The sequence below is a fragment of the Tachypleus tridentatus genome, chromosome 10, assembly GCF_004210375.1.
Source record: "Tachypleus tridentatus isolate NWPU-2018 chromosome 10, ASM421037v1, whole genome shotgun sequence".
NCBI lineage: Eukaryota > Metazoa > Arthropoda > Merostomata > Xiphosura > Limulidae > Tachypleus > Tachypleus tridentatus.
The window spans coordinates 140348511-140364931 of record NC_134834.1 but is presented as its reverse complement, the minus strand read 5'-3'; the positions used below and the strand labels follow the sequence as shown (position 1 = coordinate 140364931).

The following is a 16421-nucleotide window of genomic DNA, read 5'->3' as shown; positions in this document are numbered from 1 at the left end:
ATTTAATATAAATAAGGCTTTCACCAATAGATGGCAGACGATAATTATTTTATATAATTTAGTATTCTATGTTACAGATTTTTCTATTTCGCTTGATAAAACTATTGGTATCTTTTAATTTGTTATGAAAATATTGAGTACTTAAAAAAAGATACTTAAATTTTTATAGGTACATTTTTGTTGTTCTAATCATACAACGTCTAACATTAATTAATCAGACGTGCAACTTATCAAATTTTAGGTCCTAACCTATTTCCAAAATTAATGAAAATATATTGTTTTTCTTGTCACATTAGGAAAGGACAATTTTATTTGTTTTTTAACGACATATACCTTTAATAAATAACAGCGTGTTTTAGAATCCGTATAGAAAAGGCAGTTTTTGGAACCGAGATTTCAAAACACAAATGCATACCGAGAGGAATCTATATATCTTCTATCTACGTATGACGTGACTATTACATAGAAAAGTATATCGACTCAATTACTGGTTGCATACCTGCTAAGCTCAATTGAAACCTTTAATATAACACAGCTTTTCTAATGTTCGCACTGTAAAGCGGGAATCTATATTGATTCTACCCGATCATCCTTCTGGCGTTAAATTTTCCGCCAATTGCCTTTACGCTTCTAATGTTTCCATAGCAACAAGGGAACCAATGTACGTTGGAGTGGCACGGGTAGAGTGTTCAATAGAATGAGATTGAGGCTCTTTCCTCCTTTCCTACTGAATCAGTCAAACAACAACTTTCGAGCAGACAACTAGCTAACGATATGTTTTACTGAAAATCTTGCGTACTTGCAGTCACCGAGCTAGTCTATATTTTCAGATTTTTATATTTAACATTCTATTTTAAACGTTGGCACTTTTGTTAAAAGGCGACGCAATAAAGTAATGCAGAAACTATTTATAAGAGTAGAACATCATTGATGAACCCAGCTTTTCCATTCTACGCCAGACTTTCGAAGATATAAACTTTCCTTCCCTCGAATTATTTTTCTATCTGTTTACGATGGCATTGAGGCTAAAACTCCAGCAGATAACAGGACTCAGGAGCAAAGGAGAACGATTGGCCAAAGCTACATTTAGAGGTACTTTGAAGAAACTCTTTATTCATTTGGTTGTTTAGTAACAAACCATTAGGAATTATTTGTAATCGAATTTATAATGACTCAAATAAGTACGGTATATAAACGTATTTTCGTGTTCTAGTACTAACCTAAAAATTCAACTTAATGTTGAAAATTGAACGAATGTGTTTGGCTTACAAATAACAAGAATTTTTAGGAGTAAGCCTTTTGAAATTACCCAATAACAACGTATTTTTCAAGTTATATTTGAGAAATTTATTATATTATCTTGTCATTTTATATTCCACTGGGTTATGTTAAGTTTCCAAAATAAGAACTTCTAATTGGTCTTTGTTTCAGCAAGTTTCTAACCTTTCAACAAGTTTTAATAAGAATGTTCAAAATACTAAAGTACAAACAAACCCTTAAGCTACAAATTCTTGCAATTAAAACATGAGGACAAAGAATACGATATAAGTTTTCAATGAAATATGAAAAATTAGCATTTACATCAACTTGATATTGGTTTAAACATTCTACATTATTTCATACCTTTGTTATAAAGCTTAATAAGAGAACCATATTTTTATTAATTCTTGGTTATGTATATTACTGTCAAAACAAACACAAAAGAAAGAGAAAACAAAATGTATATCGACCTGATTTGAAATCCAATATATTGTTTTAACATTTCATAAATAATTCAAAAGAAAAAATTCCCTTGTTGTCTATATAATGAAGGAAACAGATTCTTATTGTTTCAATAAAAAGCAACGAAATTTCCTTGCCTCCTGACAAGCCACAACCGTTGTAGGTGCCGTTGCTTTAGATTTAACTTGAAACATTTTCCTACAGAATGGGTGTAAGATACCGAATTCAATTTATACTGGTTTAAAATTATATGAATAGTGAGACAGATACTAATATCTCCAGAGTTTGACTATTTTCGTGTGATCTAAATTACTTCTGTGCTGTTTTGAGTAATCTGACAGTTACTAATAAAGCCTGATTTACTTTTTATTCGAGCTATGAGAGGATTTAAATGTATTAATAACGTTCACTCTTTACCACTTAAGTTTCTAAAAGACTTGAATACTTTTATTACGTGCTCTTTACGAGCATATCATTAAAAGAGCAAGGAAAGTTCTTAAAATAAACCTGTATAATTTCCAAAAATATTTTGAAAGCACGTACAACATTTCAAGAAGTATCTTTAATGGAATTTTTGCTGTTTTTCAATATTATAATGACAAATAGTTTTGTATACTAGCATTATAAAAGTCACAAAGTCGAAAAGTCGGTTAAAATAAAAGACCTCTTATAATTATTTGGAGTATAAACATAATTTTTTCTAACTTTATTGTAAAACATCTTTGAGGTAAATAATTGTAATTATAGGCAAATGACTAATTACATAAGGTTTTACTGGCTTGAACTTTTTCCATGATCTATAGTAATTCCTGTACGCTGAATCCGAAAATGTATCAATTTGTCTCAATCACGTGTGGTTTTTTCACAAAACATCATATGCACTTTAACATCAGTAAATAATTTTTATTGAAATCAAGTCTCATTTTGTTGCACTTATAATGTTGACAACCACTCGCTATTGATTTCTTTAGATCAGTCGCGAGGTTAGAGTCTTATCGATTGCTCTAGAACCCATGAGAAACACACCACTAGTATATAAACGGTTAACAGGCCTTATGACGTCTCATTTCTGGATAGTAGTTATTTGTGTGTGCACTTTTAGATTATTGATTTTTCTTTTTCGATATTATTTTTGCGTCGATATGGCAACAAGAGGTTGTGTAAATTACCCAAACATATTCTGTTATATTTGTGGTAAATTGGATGTATTTGTAAAAACCTTACGTGATGAAAAAATGCATATTAATTTGTTTCGAAATATGAGTAACTGAATAAAGGAAAGTCAAGTATTAAAACCTAAAAAAACTTTTATGAAATTTAAATTCGTAGGTCTGTGTTATTTAAGCATTTGTGGTGTATTATTCACATGTTATTTCATTGATGAATATAATGTGACATTTTTAATAAGTATATATTCTCTCATTGTAAAGTTACTCCCTGGAGTATTGAGGTAATTTTATTCAACGCATTTATCTTCGGGTACTACTAGTACTTTTATTTAAAGCATCTAACTAAAACAATATTTTTTTCAATGAATTTACTTATGCGTATGTCCTACAATATATTCATTAAACCCATCCAAACTAGAGTATATACAATTGTTCACTGAATGCTATAATATTTTCATTAAATCCGTTTAAAGTCGAGCATTGCGGTTGTTATCTTGGATATAAAAATATCTTTCATTACATAGTTTTAAATCACTATTAGTTTTTTATGTCGAACTCTACGTTCAGTAACAGATCCATGGCCGAATCCCTGGTTGATTTTCGTGTTGTTTCGGTAGTTTTTCGTCCACATTTGAAGTTAGAAAGGAAAATCAGACGCATGCCCCTCTTGTACATGCTGCAAAACTTACTCTGAGTAGAGTTGAAACAAGAGACAATTAAGACACCTTGTAAGCGATAAACATTGGACTAAATCAACCAAACAACGATAAGTTACTCAATATTCAGGTTCTAAATGTCATCGTGAAATTTCCAACATTTATTTCTGGACAATCTAACAGTTACTTATAAAAACGTTAGGGTTATTAATGAAGTGAAGAGACACGGTAGTGTGTCGTGCGGCCAAAACAGCCTGCTGTAATTTCTTGGAGTAAAGCTAGGCACAAGCAAGTCAAGCAGTGCTAACCACCTGGGTGCGATTGGAAGTACGAAAACGTTTGATAAGTGGATTCCACATGTGCTGACTGAAGACCAACAAAATTGGTGTTATGAGACCTGTCAAGGATGACGCTTCAAAAATTGAACGAATTGGGAATCGAGGTTCCCCCTCATCCCTCTTATTCCCCAGACCTTTCTTCTACATATTTTCATTTTTTCAAGCACTTTGACAATTTGTTAGACAATAAACGCTTTCAAACCCAGGTAGCTGCAGAAGAAGCTTGACCATAGAAACTTGGCATAAACAGCATCGTTACACGTTGGCAAAAGTGTGTTGAAACAAATGGTGCTTATTTTGATTAAAGCATGTTGTACAACACTGGTTTATACTTTTTCAAACTTCGCAGTTCAAAAACGACATTTATTTCTGGACACTTAATATATTGATCTTTTAAGTATCCACAATACTTATAAAGCAAGCCTAATATAATTATATCAATAGTCTTATGTTATTCTTCTGTAGATAAAACAATAATTTTGAGTTTGTAAATTGTAACACTTTCAAGAAAAAAAAAGTATTCGCTCTCCACCACCCAGTGGCACAACGTATGTCTGCGGACTCACATCGCTAGAAACCGAGTTTCGATACTCGTGATGGGGAGAGTGCAGACAGCCCATTGTGCAGCTTCATGCTAAATTCTAAACAAACAAATAAATTTCCACTTTAGCTATACATGGTCAATAGCTTTGACATAGTGAGAAAAATATTAGCTTTATTAAAACAAAATCGTTTCATTTACAATAATGTAGTTAAGGTTTCTCAGTGACGTATCTTAATTACATAATAACAGTAGTGTCAGATTTCTCCCACATGTAAATATTTTAACTAATTTGCACAGTTTTTAACAAGCACAACTTTGAAGTTTCAGGTTATGTGTATAGAAGAAGCAGGTAGAGAAAACACAATTTAGAAAAGTACTAAATACACTGCAATAAAAACGCTTCAGTGCTTCCAGTTTTTAAGCCCTTGGTATTTCATATTCTATTTTATTATTGACAATTAATCGTATGTTGAAAATTACATAGCTTTGAATGTGAAATATATCTTTATTAGTTGTAACTTTGTAATATTTTTAATGTATTGAAGATTTACTGTTAAACGTTCTTAGAAAAGGTTTAGCAAGAATAATTAGCAATATTCTACAGTTGATTTGAGCTTCTCCTTCAAGAATGCTCGAGTTTATACGTATTATAGTCTTGGCAATACGGTATAATTATGTTTGATGTGCATTCCATTGATTGATATTACGTAATTGTTCCAGTCCGCATACTGTTGCAAGTTTTAGTACCTCATTGTTTATTCTTTATTTTAGCGTTTTCAAACATAACGACTAATTTAACTTTTTGAAAGCTAAAGTAAAAATTTATGAGGTTGTGTTTCTCATGTATTAAGTGACAAATTTATTCCGTTTTTCACTTTCAAATATAAATTTCTTATATTAGAAAATGCTTGTATTCCAAACAAAATATGTCTTTTTGTAATATTCATTCATAAAATGAGTCAACAATTCATCCTATTACCAGAATCTCGGCGAGTTATGATCTGTTTATGGGTAGTTGAATTAAATCTTGCTTCAAAACCAGAATTTAATAATTAACCAGTTATTCACTTTAGGAAAAAATATATGCAAAGTTAGTTATAACGAATTGTGTGTTGCTGTAGTAACCCAAGTTATTTACTTAGTAAGAATTATGTGGCAGCAATTAAAAAAAAAAAGCATTGTGAGAGCTTTATCTACACAGCGCTAATAGTTATAAAGATTTGTTGGATAACCAAGTTAAAATAGTTCCGATTTTATGGTGCCATCAGGTGAAAAGTAAATCATAGCCAGTTGAGAATGAAAATTAAACATGCACAACACTTTAGACCGAAAGTGAAAAATCGTGTAACCGGAAGTTCTGACATGATTTTTTTATTAAGTCGACTTTTCACAAGTACTCACAAAAGAGTACGTGTACATGCTTTTACAAATATTTTCTATAAGTCTCTTTTCACATAAGTAGATTTTTAGACAGTTAAATTAGGAAAAAAAATCATTTGAGAAACCTATTCAAATATTTATGCTAGTATTGGGTATTACGATTACTTTGAATAACATCAAGTTCTTGCTGTTAAGGTCCGGCATGGCCAGGTTGGTTAAGGCGTGCCACTTGTAATCTGAGGGTCGCGGGTTCGCATCCCCCGTCACATCAAACATGCTCGCCTTTTCAGTCGTGGAGGAGTTATAATGTTACGATCAATCCCTCTATTCGTTAGTAAAAGAGTAGCCCAAGAGTTGGCGGTGGGTGGTGATGACTAGCTGCCTTCCTTCTAGACTTACACTGCTAAATTAGGGACGGCTAACGCAAATAGCCCTCGAGTAGCTTTGCGCGAAATTCAAAAACAAACAAACAAACTTGTTGTTAAATTTACGTTCTAGAGCAGATGGAAATACACGAACGAAAAACGATTTTAAAATGCAATCAATGAGTTTATATAAAAGTGAAATAGATAATTTTGGTCTTCTAGTCATATCAGATATAATATCAACAGAATATATTAAAATGAAAAATATATTGATCAACGTAAGATAAAAAAAGCATATGCACGTACGTTTATGGAAATACGCATAGACACCAGTAACCACTTATAAATGTGGTTGATATATATATACATATTGGTGTAGGAAATACAGAATGACGTACATGTATGTGTGAGTATACCGAAGTATTTACAGTCGTGGATTAGCAAAACTAAGAGTTCTACAGTTAAAACTTGTATATGGCTGTTGTAGAAAATCTATATCACTAAAGATATATTTCATGCATGGACTCGTACACCCATAATTCTTAACTCCAACAATAATTTTTCGTAAGATAAATTAGCTAATTTTCATCAATTGAATCATTATTAAATCCAGCAGTAGTTTTGTTAAAAGGTAAATAAACTGATATATATCAATTAAATAACGTTAATGCCGGTAGTAGTTTTGTTAGAAGGTAAAGACAAACTGATATATATCAATTAAATAATGTTAATGCCGGTAGTAGTTTTGTTAGAAGGTAAAGATAAACTGAATCATTTTTAAACCCAGTTATAGCTTGGAATAAGGTAAATATACTGATTTTCATTATCTAAATCAATTCTTAAATCCAGCAGTGGTTTAGCTAAAAGGAAAACAAACTTTTCTTCATTATTTCATTCTCAAGCCAAACAATAACTTTGTTAGAAGGTAAATAACCTTATCTGCACCGACTGGATAACTCCTAAACCCAGGAATAATTTTGTTAGAAGGTAAATAAACTGATCTTAATTATCTGAAGTATTATCATGTCCAGCAATAATTTTTTAGAAGGTAAGTAAACTGAATTTTACGAAATAAATCATTCTTAAACCCAACAGAAGGTTTGATAGAGGGTAAATAAACTTATTTTTACATCTGAATCATTCTCAAGCCCAGCAGTAGTTTCGACAAAAGATATATAAATTAATCTTGATCATCTAAAATATTGTTAAACCCAGTAATAGTTTTCATAGAAGGTAAAAAAAAACTGTTTGAATGATCCTTTAATCCAGCTATAGTTTTGAGAGAAGGTAAATAACCTGATTTTTACCAACTAAATCATTCTTAAACCCATTAATAGTATCACTAAAATGTATATAAAGTAATCTCCATTATCTGAATCATTCTCAAAGCAAGTATGTTAGAGGGTAGGCAAACTCATCTTTACCATCTAAATCATTCTTAAGCCATTTAATATTGTTTACAGAAGTTAAACCGATCTTTACTAACCAAGTCTCTCTTAAACGCCTCTCCGTTGCAGTTCCATATTTCTTCGGATTTACAATGCCAGAAACCGGGTTTCGAAACCCGTTGTTGGAAGAGAACAGATAATCCATTATGTAGAGATGTTATTAGTTACAAACAATCAGTCATTTTTAAATTCAGGAGTAGTTCTTTTGGAAGGTAAATAAACGAATTTTCTTTAACTTTAACCCAGCAAGGGTTTTGATATAAGGTAAATAAACTGATCTCATATAGTGAATCATTTTTAAAGAAAGATTTAGTTTTGATAGAATACGAATAAACCAATGGTCATTAACTGAAGCCCCTCCAATGGCACAGTGGTATGTCTGCGTACTTATACTGCTAGAAATCAGGTTTCGATACCCGTAGTGGACAGAGCACCCTTTGTGTGGTATTGTGCTTAATAACAACCATGAACAGAATTAGTTGAATTATTCTTCATTCCACCTATAATTCTGGTAGAAGGTGAATAAACTGATATTTACTAACTAAATTTCTTAAACTAAACATAAGTTTTATTAGAAGGTAAATAAACTGATCTGCTACAAATGAATGCTTCTTAAACCGAGTAACAGATTTTTTAGAAGTTTAATAAGCTAGTCTTCATTAACTAAGTTATTCCACTAATAGTTTTGTTGGAAGATAAATAAATTGACCTTTACCCATTAAGTCATTCTCAAACGCCTCCTAATGCGACAGCAGTATGCCTGCGGACTTACAATGCTAGAAATCGGGTTTCCATACCATTTTGGGTTGAGCACAGACAGCCCATTGTGCAGCTTTGTGCTTAGTTACAAACAATCATTCTTAAACCAAAGATTACTTTTGATAGAGGGTAAATAAAATTACCTTAATTAACTGAAACGTTCTTAAACCCAGCAGTAGTTTTTACAGAAGATAAATAAATTGATCTCCCACAACTGACTTGATCAGTTTTAATTCAGGCAGGTAGTTGTAGATAGTATAGATTTGCTAAACTAACTCGATAATTATTTCGCTAGAAGTTATTTAAATTAATATTCATTCTTGAACTCAGTAAAATAAATAAATAAGCTCTTGAAGGAGGAACTCGTATACTAGTTTCACTGAGTAGTATACTATTTCAAAGTTGTACTGCAATATGTAATACCAGTTGGGCAGTTGGGAAAGATTTGAAATTTCGTACGAAATTATTTATTAACTTTGGGATTTTTCTTATTACAGCTTAAGCACTTTAGAGCTTAGCTTCTGTGAAAGTTTATTTAAAAATTATGTAGTACATATACAAATATTCTAACGATCTTTGCTTTTTTATGCATAGAAAGGAAAAGAGAAGTATATTAGGTTCGTAAACTTTAACCTTGCAAAAAAAGGTAATCATTTAAGGAAACAGTTATGTTCAAATCGGAAACGTTTTATCACGTGCTAGAAACACTTCCTCGCACACAGTAATCATAGAGTTCGTACGAAATGATATTCTGACATTTGGAAAACAAAACATCATTTCGCTTATTCAAGAACATTGACAAAACGATACGATCCTGAAGTGGATATTATATTATATTATAATATGTTATACACAAGAATCTCCTCACACATGAGAATAAGTGTATCACCAAACTTACAGCAATTTCCATACATCTGAATAACAACAACAATAAGTTTTTCACCAAATTTACAGCAACATCCATCGGTCTGAATAACAACAATTATAATAAACACTGCCTCATCGTCGAACAAAGAAGAGAATTCAGCAGAAGTTATATCATTTTAACACTCTAACTATCTTTCTGCTAAACACGAAACGAATCACTAGAATAACTAAAAGAAATTTACAGTCGTACTGTTACAGTGACATTGGTACACTACTGTTTTATTGCATTTTTTGTTTGCCTGAAAGGTTACAGAGCTACAAATAATTGTATTTATTGAGGACAGGAAGAACGTTACATGCAATTCCTGTCCTGCTAATTTCTTACAACTAATATCAATCCCTTGTTATGGCGGAAGGGAGAACAATGACGCTGATTCTGTTGTTTTTTATTTCATACGAAGGAGGTAAACAGTTTCAAGGTTTCTATTAAAAAGGCCGAGTAGCTCTTGTTTTTGAATATTACAAGAGAATCACACACACTAATAGTAAAATCTATTTATTTGATAAAGTAAGATGGTTATTTTAAGAGCGATATCTTTCAAAAGTACACTTTTTGCAATTCTTTGACATGTAGTACAAGTTTTCACTGTCTTGTTTTTGTTATTGACAACAAATTTTTCCCAGTTAAATTTGATTTTCCTTCTTTTATTCGTTTAACATCATTAGACAGAGCATTTATAAATGAGGGAAAACTTTATTCTTTTCTAGTCTATCTTAACTTCTAGATGTTTGAAAACAAACCCCGAAACTTAAAAGATGTTATAGAATGATACAAGCAGTTGAAATTAAAATATTTTATATGTGTAAAAATCGGAAGAAATATAATCATAGATAAAACTTAGAAACAAAGTTTCGACGTTATCTGGCTTAAAAGGTGCTAGTTAAACATTATTGAAATTTGTTTAGCTTAATAAACAGTCTCAATTACTCCGGTGTTTTATCCATGTAAGTTTATAAGGCAAAAAAAAAATCAAAATCATATCTCGTGTCGTTTTGACTGTATATATTTTTAGGTCGACAGGTTTTTGTTTGTTTGTGGGTGTATGCGCAAAGCTATACAATGGGCTATCTGCTCTATACTTACCGAAGATATTAAACCCTGATAATTATTGTTATGAGACCACAGATTTACGTCTGAGCCAATGTGTGGTCATCAAATAATTTGTCTGTTTTAACGGATTGAAAAGGAAGTAGATTAACACCACCAGCCTTACGCCTACATTCTTGTACATGTATAAACAGTCATAATGCTAGAGGGCACGATCTCCAGGCGGAAACTGTTAAAATGTAGATACATGTTTATTGAAACATGTTAAGAATGTGAAAAATTACTCTAAATGCTAGAGTTTTTTCTGAATGTCTCGATAATTTATTACACTGGAAGATATCATGCTCAAATTTAGGAAAGTAAGGTAATTATCATGTGATCATGACTAGGAAAAAAACATTACCTGATTTATTTTAAAAAAATGTTTTGTAGAAGTCGTCCTCAGAAATCCTATGTTTTCTTTGAATTCTTCATCCTATTAGGATCTGGGGTGGTAGACAAGGATTAACGTCTGCTTGATATGAAACACAGAGAAGTAGCCTGAAACTGTAGCCCAATTAATCACTAACACTTGAATAAACCAAAACTATTATTTACAATATTTCAGTAGACCACAGAAGTTAGTTCTAGTAGTTTAGAACAGAAAGACACTTCACATCGGATTCAACAGGGAAACAAACATAAAGACAGACTAGTGTAAAGCACTACTTGCCATTAATAACACAAAAATCGTACAATAAGCTTGTGCAGTCGAATTACTTTTATAATTAAAATAGATGGAATTGAACGAACGTACAGATTTCATTAACCTACGTCACAATTGTTACAAATAATACTCTAATTTATGACTTTCATTTAACTTTTCAAATATTAAATTCTCAGTAGGTATTAAGAAGGCTTTTAACAATAATGTGCATCAACATATCTCTGAATTGTTTTTGGACACAAGAATTACATTTATATTCTTCCATTTTGACTTTCAGTTTACCACCTTTCAGAGAGTTCAGATGTATCATGAAAATATACAAGCGTGTGTTGGATGTAAACCCTATTCCATAAACAGCTTCAACGCCTCACCATGTCTGACCACCACGGCTAGGTCGATCATCAACGCTGTGTTGAGGAAATCCGACATGCTTGAATCTAACATTTAACAGCTGCTTATGATTTGATGTATGCTCTTTATTCAAAATTCCTTGCGTAGTAAAGCAGGATAAAGTTATTAATTATTTAACAAATCATTGTGTATTGAAGAAGGATAGGGTTATGTAATTATTCAACAAATCCTTGCATACTGAAGAGGGTTTGTTTGTTTTTTGAATTTCGCGCAAAGCTACACGAGGGTTATCTGCTCTAGCCGTCCCTAATTTAACAGTGTAAGTCGAGAAAGAAAGCAGCTAGTCATCACCACCCACCACCAATATTGGGCTACGTTTTTACCAATGAATAGTGGGCTTGACCGTCTCTTTATAACGCACCCACGGTTGAAATGGCGAGCACGTTTGGTGTGACATGGATCTGAACCCGCGACCTTCGGATTACGAGTCGAGTGCCTTAACCACCTGGCCATGCCGGGCCAGCACTGAAGAAAGATAGGTTTATGTAATTATTCAACAAATCCTTGCGTAGTAAACAGGAATAGGGTTATGTAATTATTCAACAAATCTTTGCATAGCGAAGAAGAATAGTGTTATGTAATTATTGAACTGTGTACTGAAAAGGAATAAAGTTATGTAATTATTGAACAAATCTTTGTGTACTGAAAAGGGATAAGGTGTGGTAAGTATTCAAAAAATACTGAAGAATCGTTGATTCAAACAATGCATTACGTGCTATTGTTTAAAGACGATGCTTACTTAAATCTAAGCTTTCAGCCATATAGATGCTGTTGAAGCCAACAATAGGCTTTACATTGAAGCCTTTGTTGTCGTTTTATATATCTGATAGAACGATATTTGACAATCCGTGTTGAGATCTCTGTTAACACAATTGGAAAAAGTAAGTATTTTTATAATATATCTGACAAAGACTGGGTACAGTAAGTAAGGAAGGGCAAATGGTAAAAGGAATTTTTGAACTTGAGCATCATGTTTAGCATTCTGAAGAATGTGCTGAATTAAAGATTCTCTTTCCAACATTCCATACGTTTCTTGGTTTGTCATGTGGAAAATCACTTTAATATATTGATACATGCATTACACTAGAACCAGTCTATAATTATTTTACATTAGTAGTATGCTATACTCGTTAACACAAGATATCTTTCCTCTACACGAATACTTCATTTATTTTATATTATAGTGATATAAAAAAATACGACTCTGGACATACCCTGTTACAGTTTAACACTGATTCTCAAGATATGGCTATAAAAGAAAATAATAGGTATACCAAAGTTTCTCACTCTTCCAGCTATTTCTCTTAATATTTAAGTTTTGAATAAAAATGCATGATGCGTTACGATAAAAGAAAAATGCCTCAGAATTAACAAATACAAGCATCGCTACTACATAACGAAAAATAAAATAGCACCAAGGTTGTTGTTTATAGATGCTTACATTCAAGTATACAGATTCAAACAAAAGTAGATCTGAACTGTCTCAGCTTGTATTTCATATGCAATGTATTTACTTGCTAATAATCCAAAAATAGTAAATATTAAATTAATTTAATGTTGTTATAGGACAATAAAGTAATTAATAAATAATAACTGTTTATTGTTGTTTTGTTTAGAATCAAAACACATACTTTGACATACACAGAGAACTGAAATCCTTTAAATAGTATTAATCTAAAATATAAGTTTTACAGACAATACTAGGACTTTTCTGAACAAACAAGAGAATAGGTAAGAATAGATGTTTTCTCATATTGTGTTGTTTTTTTCACTTGTAGTGGTATTTGCTTAATTGATTTTCATGTGTCTTTGTTGGATTTGTGTGTATTGATTTAAATTTCTTTGTATCTGATAAGATGTTCATTTTTGAATGTATTCATTTGTGTTCATTATAATGATAGCACTGCCTTTATTTGCATTTAGAATTTTGATGTTGTTGTCTTGTTTTAAGTTGTTTATAGAATTAATATCTTTTTTGGGTGAGATTATTTTTTAGTTTTATTTTCTGTGAAATTATGTTGGTAGTTTTATGTGAAAACTCTTTGAAAACGTTGTTTAAGATACTGTTTAGAGGTGTTTCGGGGGAAGAGATGTTTTCAGTTCTACCTGGAAAGAGAGGTTGTTGGCTGTCGGTGGAATTGTTGTCGAAGTTGTCTTCTTTCTGGTGATTGTTTTGTTGGTGTTTTTGTTTGTGTAGAGTGAATCACCAGTCTTCTAGCTACGTCTTTCAGGTTGGCTTTCATTTCGATGGATGGAATATTTCTAGGTGTTACTGCGAAGTTAAGTCTTTTGTTAAGTATATGTATTTCTTCATTGCTTAATTTTCGGTCTGATCTGTTAATTACGACATTTATTGTTTTCTTTTATTATGTACTTTGACATCTATCATCGAGTTAGCTTTTTGTATCACTTAACTAAATCTTCTTGTTTTCTTTTTGGTCAGTTCATGAATAAATGCTCAATATAGACAAAATGTTATATTTCGCTATAATTAAAAATAAACTTCCATCATGTTTCTATTTAGTATTATGTTATAATCCGCTTTTAACACATACTATACCTGAATATTGTTTTATTTTCAACTTTATTAAGACTATGCTTATTTGTGTTAGGAATTGACTCATACTAATATAAATAACAAATTGTTGTTTATTATCATAATCAATAATGCAGATATTCAGAATAAGATATTGTTTCTAACTTGCATTAATATTTTTTCTTCGCCTCTCTCTTGATTTATTCGGTTTCTCTCACATCATTTACTTTATTTACTCTTTCTCCCGTTACATTCCTGTCGCAAACCACATCGAACAAAGTATTTCTTTCTGACTTTGTACATCTATTTTGATTATAACATTTTATAATAATAGGGACTCCTGTTGTTTTCGGCCCCCCGCTAGTACAGCGGTATGTCTCCGGATTTACAACGCTAAAATCAGGGGTTCGATTCCACTAGGTTGGCTGAGAAGATAGCCCGATGTGGCTTTGCTATAAGAAAAAAAAAACACACACACACACTGTTGTTTTCATGCCACTGAAGAAGAAAGACTGCAGCTCCATTTAACACTTTCCTGCTGACTTTAACTGCTGTAATTCAATAATCTCTAAGTCGACCATTTTTTCACCTCTCTCAACGTCAGCCGATGTTCCTTACTATTAAAATACGTTATCAATACTCATCAACTGAACAAATTTTCGTTCAAAGATGATAATGCATGCGAGTTATTCTATCAGTCATACAACCCTGTAATTGAAAGTTAATGCCAGTAGTAGGTTGTTATTGGTGGTTTTTTTTTTAGCTGATTATTTAGTGGATTATCTATGTCCTGTATACCTCAAGCAATACTATGAAGGAAAGTTTGCGCGGCAAAAATATGTAATATAAGGGTGTTGAATTGTTTGTTTTAGCTCAAAGCTAAATAATAAACTGTATGCATTTTGATCCGAATTTTTGTGTTGTAAGTCTACCGCTGAACCACTGACAGACAACAGTGTTAAAATCAGAGACACGTATTGTTAACATTATTTTATTGTTAATTATAATTTATTTAAAACGATAACAGTAACTATGCTCCATAGTTAACAAACTATCTCCGTTTTCCTTGTTTCAGCAGCACATTATTACATGCACACGTGTAATGAAAGAAGGAATATATTAAAGTAGAAAAAACAAACTGGTGGAAAAAATTGTAAGTACGTAATTTACCGGCATCTTCATGTGGATCTTAAAAATATGAGTCATTCTGAAAAGATTTGATTTAGCAAAAAGAAAGACGTTTGGCACTATCATCGAGGCCTAGGTCGCTACACCAGACTAGTGTCCTTGACCTGACCCCTTTTCTAAGGGTTGTAAGTTAAGCTTGTATTTAAAGGGAAAACAATGTTGGAGCTATTCACTTCTAGTTGTGGTTATTGGATAAGTTATTCTTTGTAAAATACACGAGAACAAATACTTTTATTTATTTTCTATAAGCAAGTAAAATCTGAAAATATTTAACAAAACTACAAACACAGCATTGACAACTTTGAATAGTTTTGAATAAGTAGCGAAAATTATTCATGTTCTTTAAACTTTTCTACGTTCTTCATTGCACCAAAAGATAAAAACAGAAATAAATTCGAGTCCTGTGTAATGGTCTCGTATCTAATGACTACAATCAGCGCTAAGACTCATTTGTATCAACTGAACTACCAATTGTTGGAAATACACTGTCGACAATGACGAGCAGGAACGGAAAATTCTTAGAGAACGAAGTAATTATTTTGTTTTTTCTATAACTCCTTCTATAAGTTAGTATTTCCCTGAGGGATTTGTATAGTTAATGACTTTATCTGACAATACCTTACAACGATAAATTCTGTTTAACAAAAATGAAAGAAACAAAATAGAAATTCATAGCGCGTGATAACCTGCAAAATGGTTTCCATAGTAACATTCTTTTGTGCTAGAAAAACAAAATTTACTTTGAAGTATTTGTGTAACATAAATTCATATAAAGGGATATAATAAAAACTATAGAATTACATAGATATTTAACGGAATTGAAATTCGTATTGTAGCATTACGTAATTAATTTATAGAGGTAAGAGATGACTGCTTACTGAAAAAATAAATAATCTGAAATATAACAGCGATGGAAAGCTTCTGTAACATTTCATAATCTGCTTACATTGTTTGTATCAATTTCACATATCTCTTTTTTAATATTCCTTTCCAGACCTTCTATTTTTAAAGGAACGTAAAATTAAAATTTTACACAGCACGTTAAAGGTCTGTTACTCAACTGCAGATGAGTAATGCAGTAAGCTTATGCTATTTTCTGCAACAAAACAGTAAAAAATAAAGCAAAATAATGCTAATTTGTTCTTTCAGTACTTAGATGATGCATTATGATGATTCTGGGTGTTCGGTCTGTAACCTCCAAAAAAAATATGATGTATTAAGATT

At 31.6% G+C, this 16421-nt stretch overlaps 1 protein-coding gene across 3 annotated transcripts in view; it reads left to right on the top strand.

Moving 5' to 3' along the window:
- Nucleotides 1-719: 719 nt before the first annotated feature.
- The window catches only part of LOC143230453 (otoferlin-like), a 208001-nt gene continuing 192299 nt past the window's right edge, over nucleotides 720-16421 (top strand). For all 3 annotated transcript variants that reach the window (XM_076464034.1, XM_076464033.1, XM_076464035.1), the window contains exon 1: nucleotides 720-1092. In XM_076464034.1, coding sequence (XP_076320149.1) covers nucleotides 1014-1092 — 79 coding nt within the window. In that variant the 5' untranslated portion in view covers nucleotides 720-1013. The remainder of the gene's footprint in view (nucleotides 1093-16421) is intronic.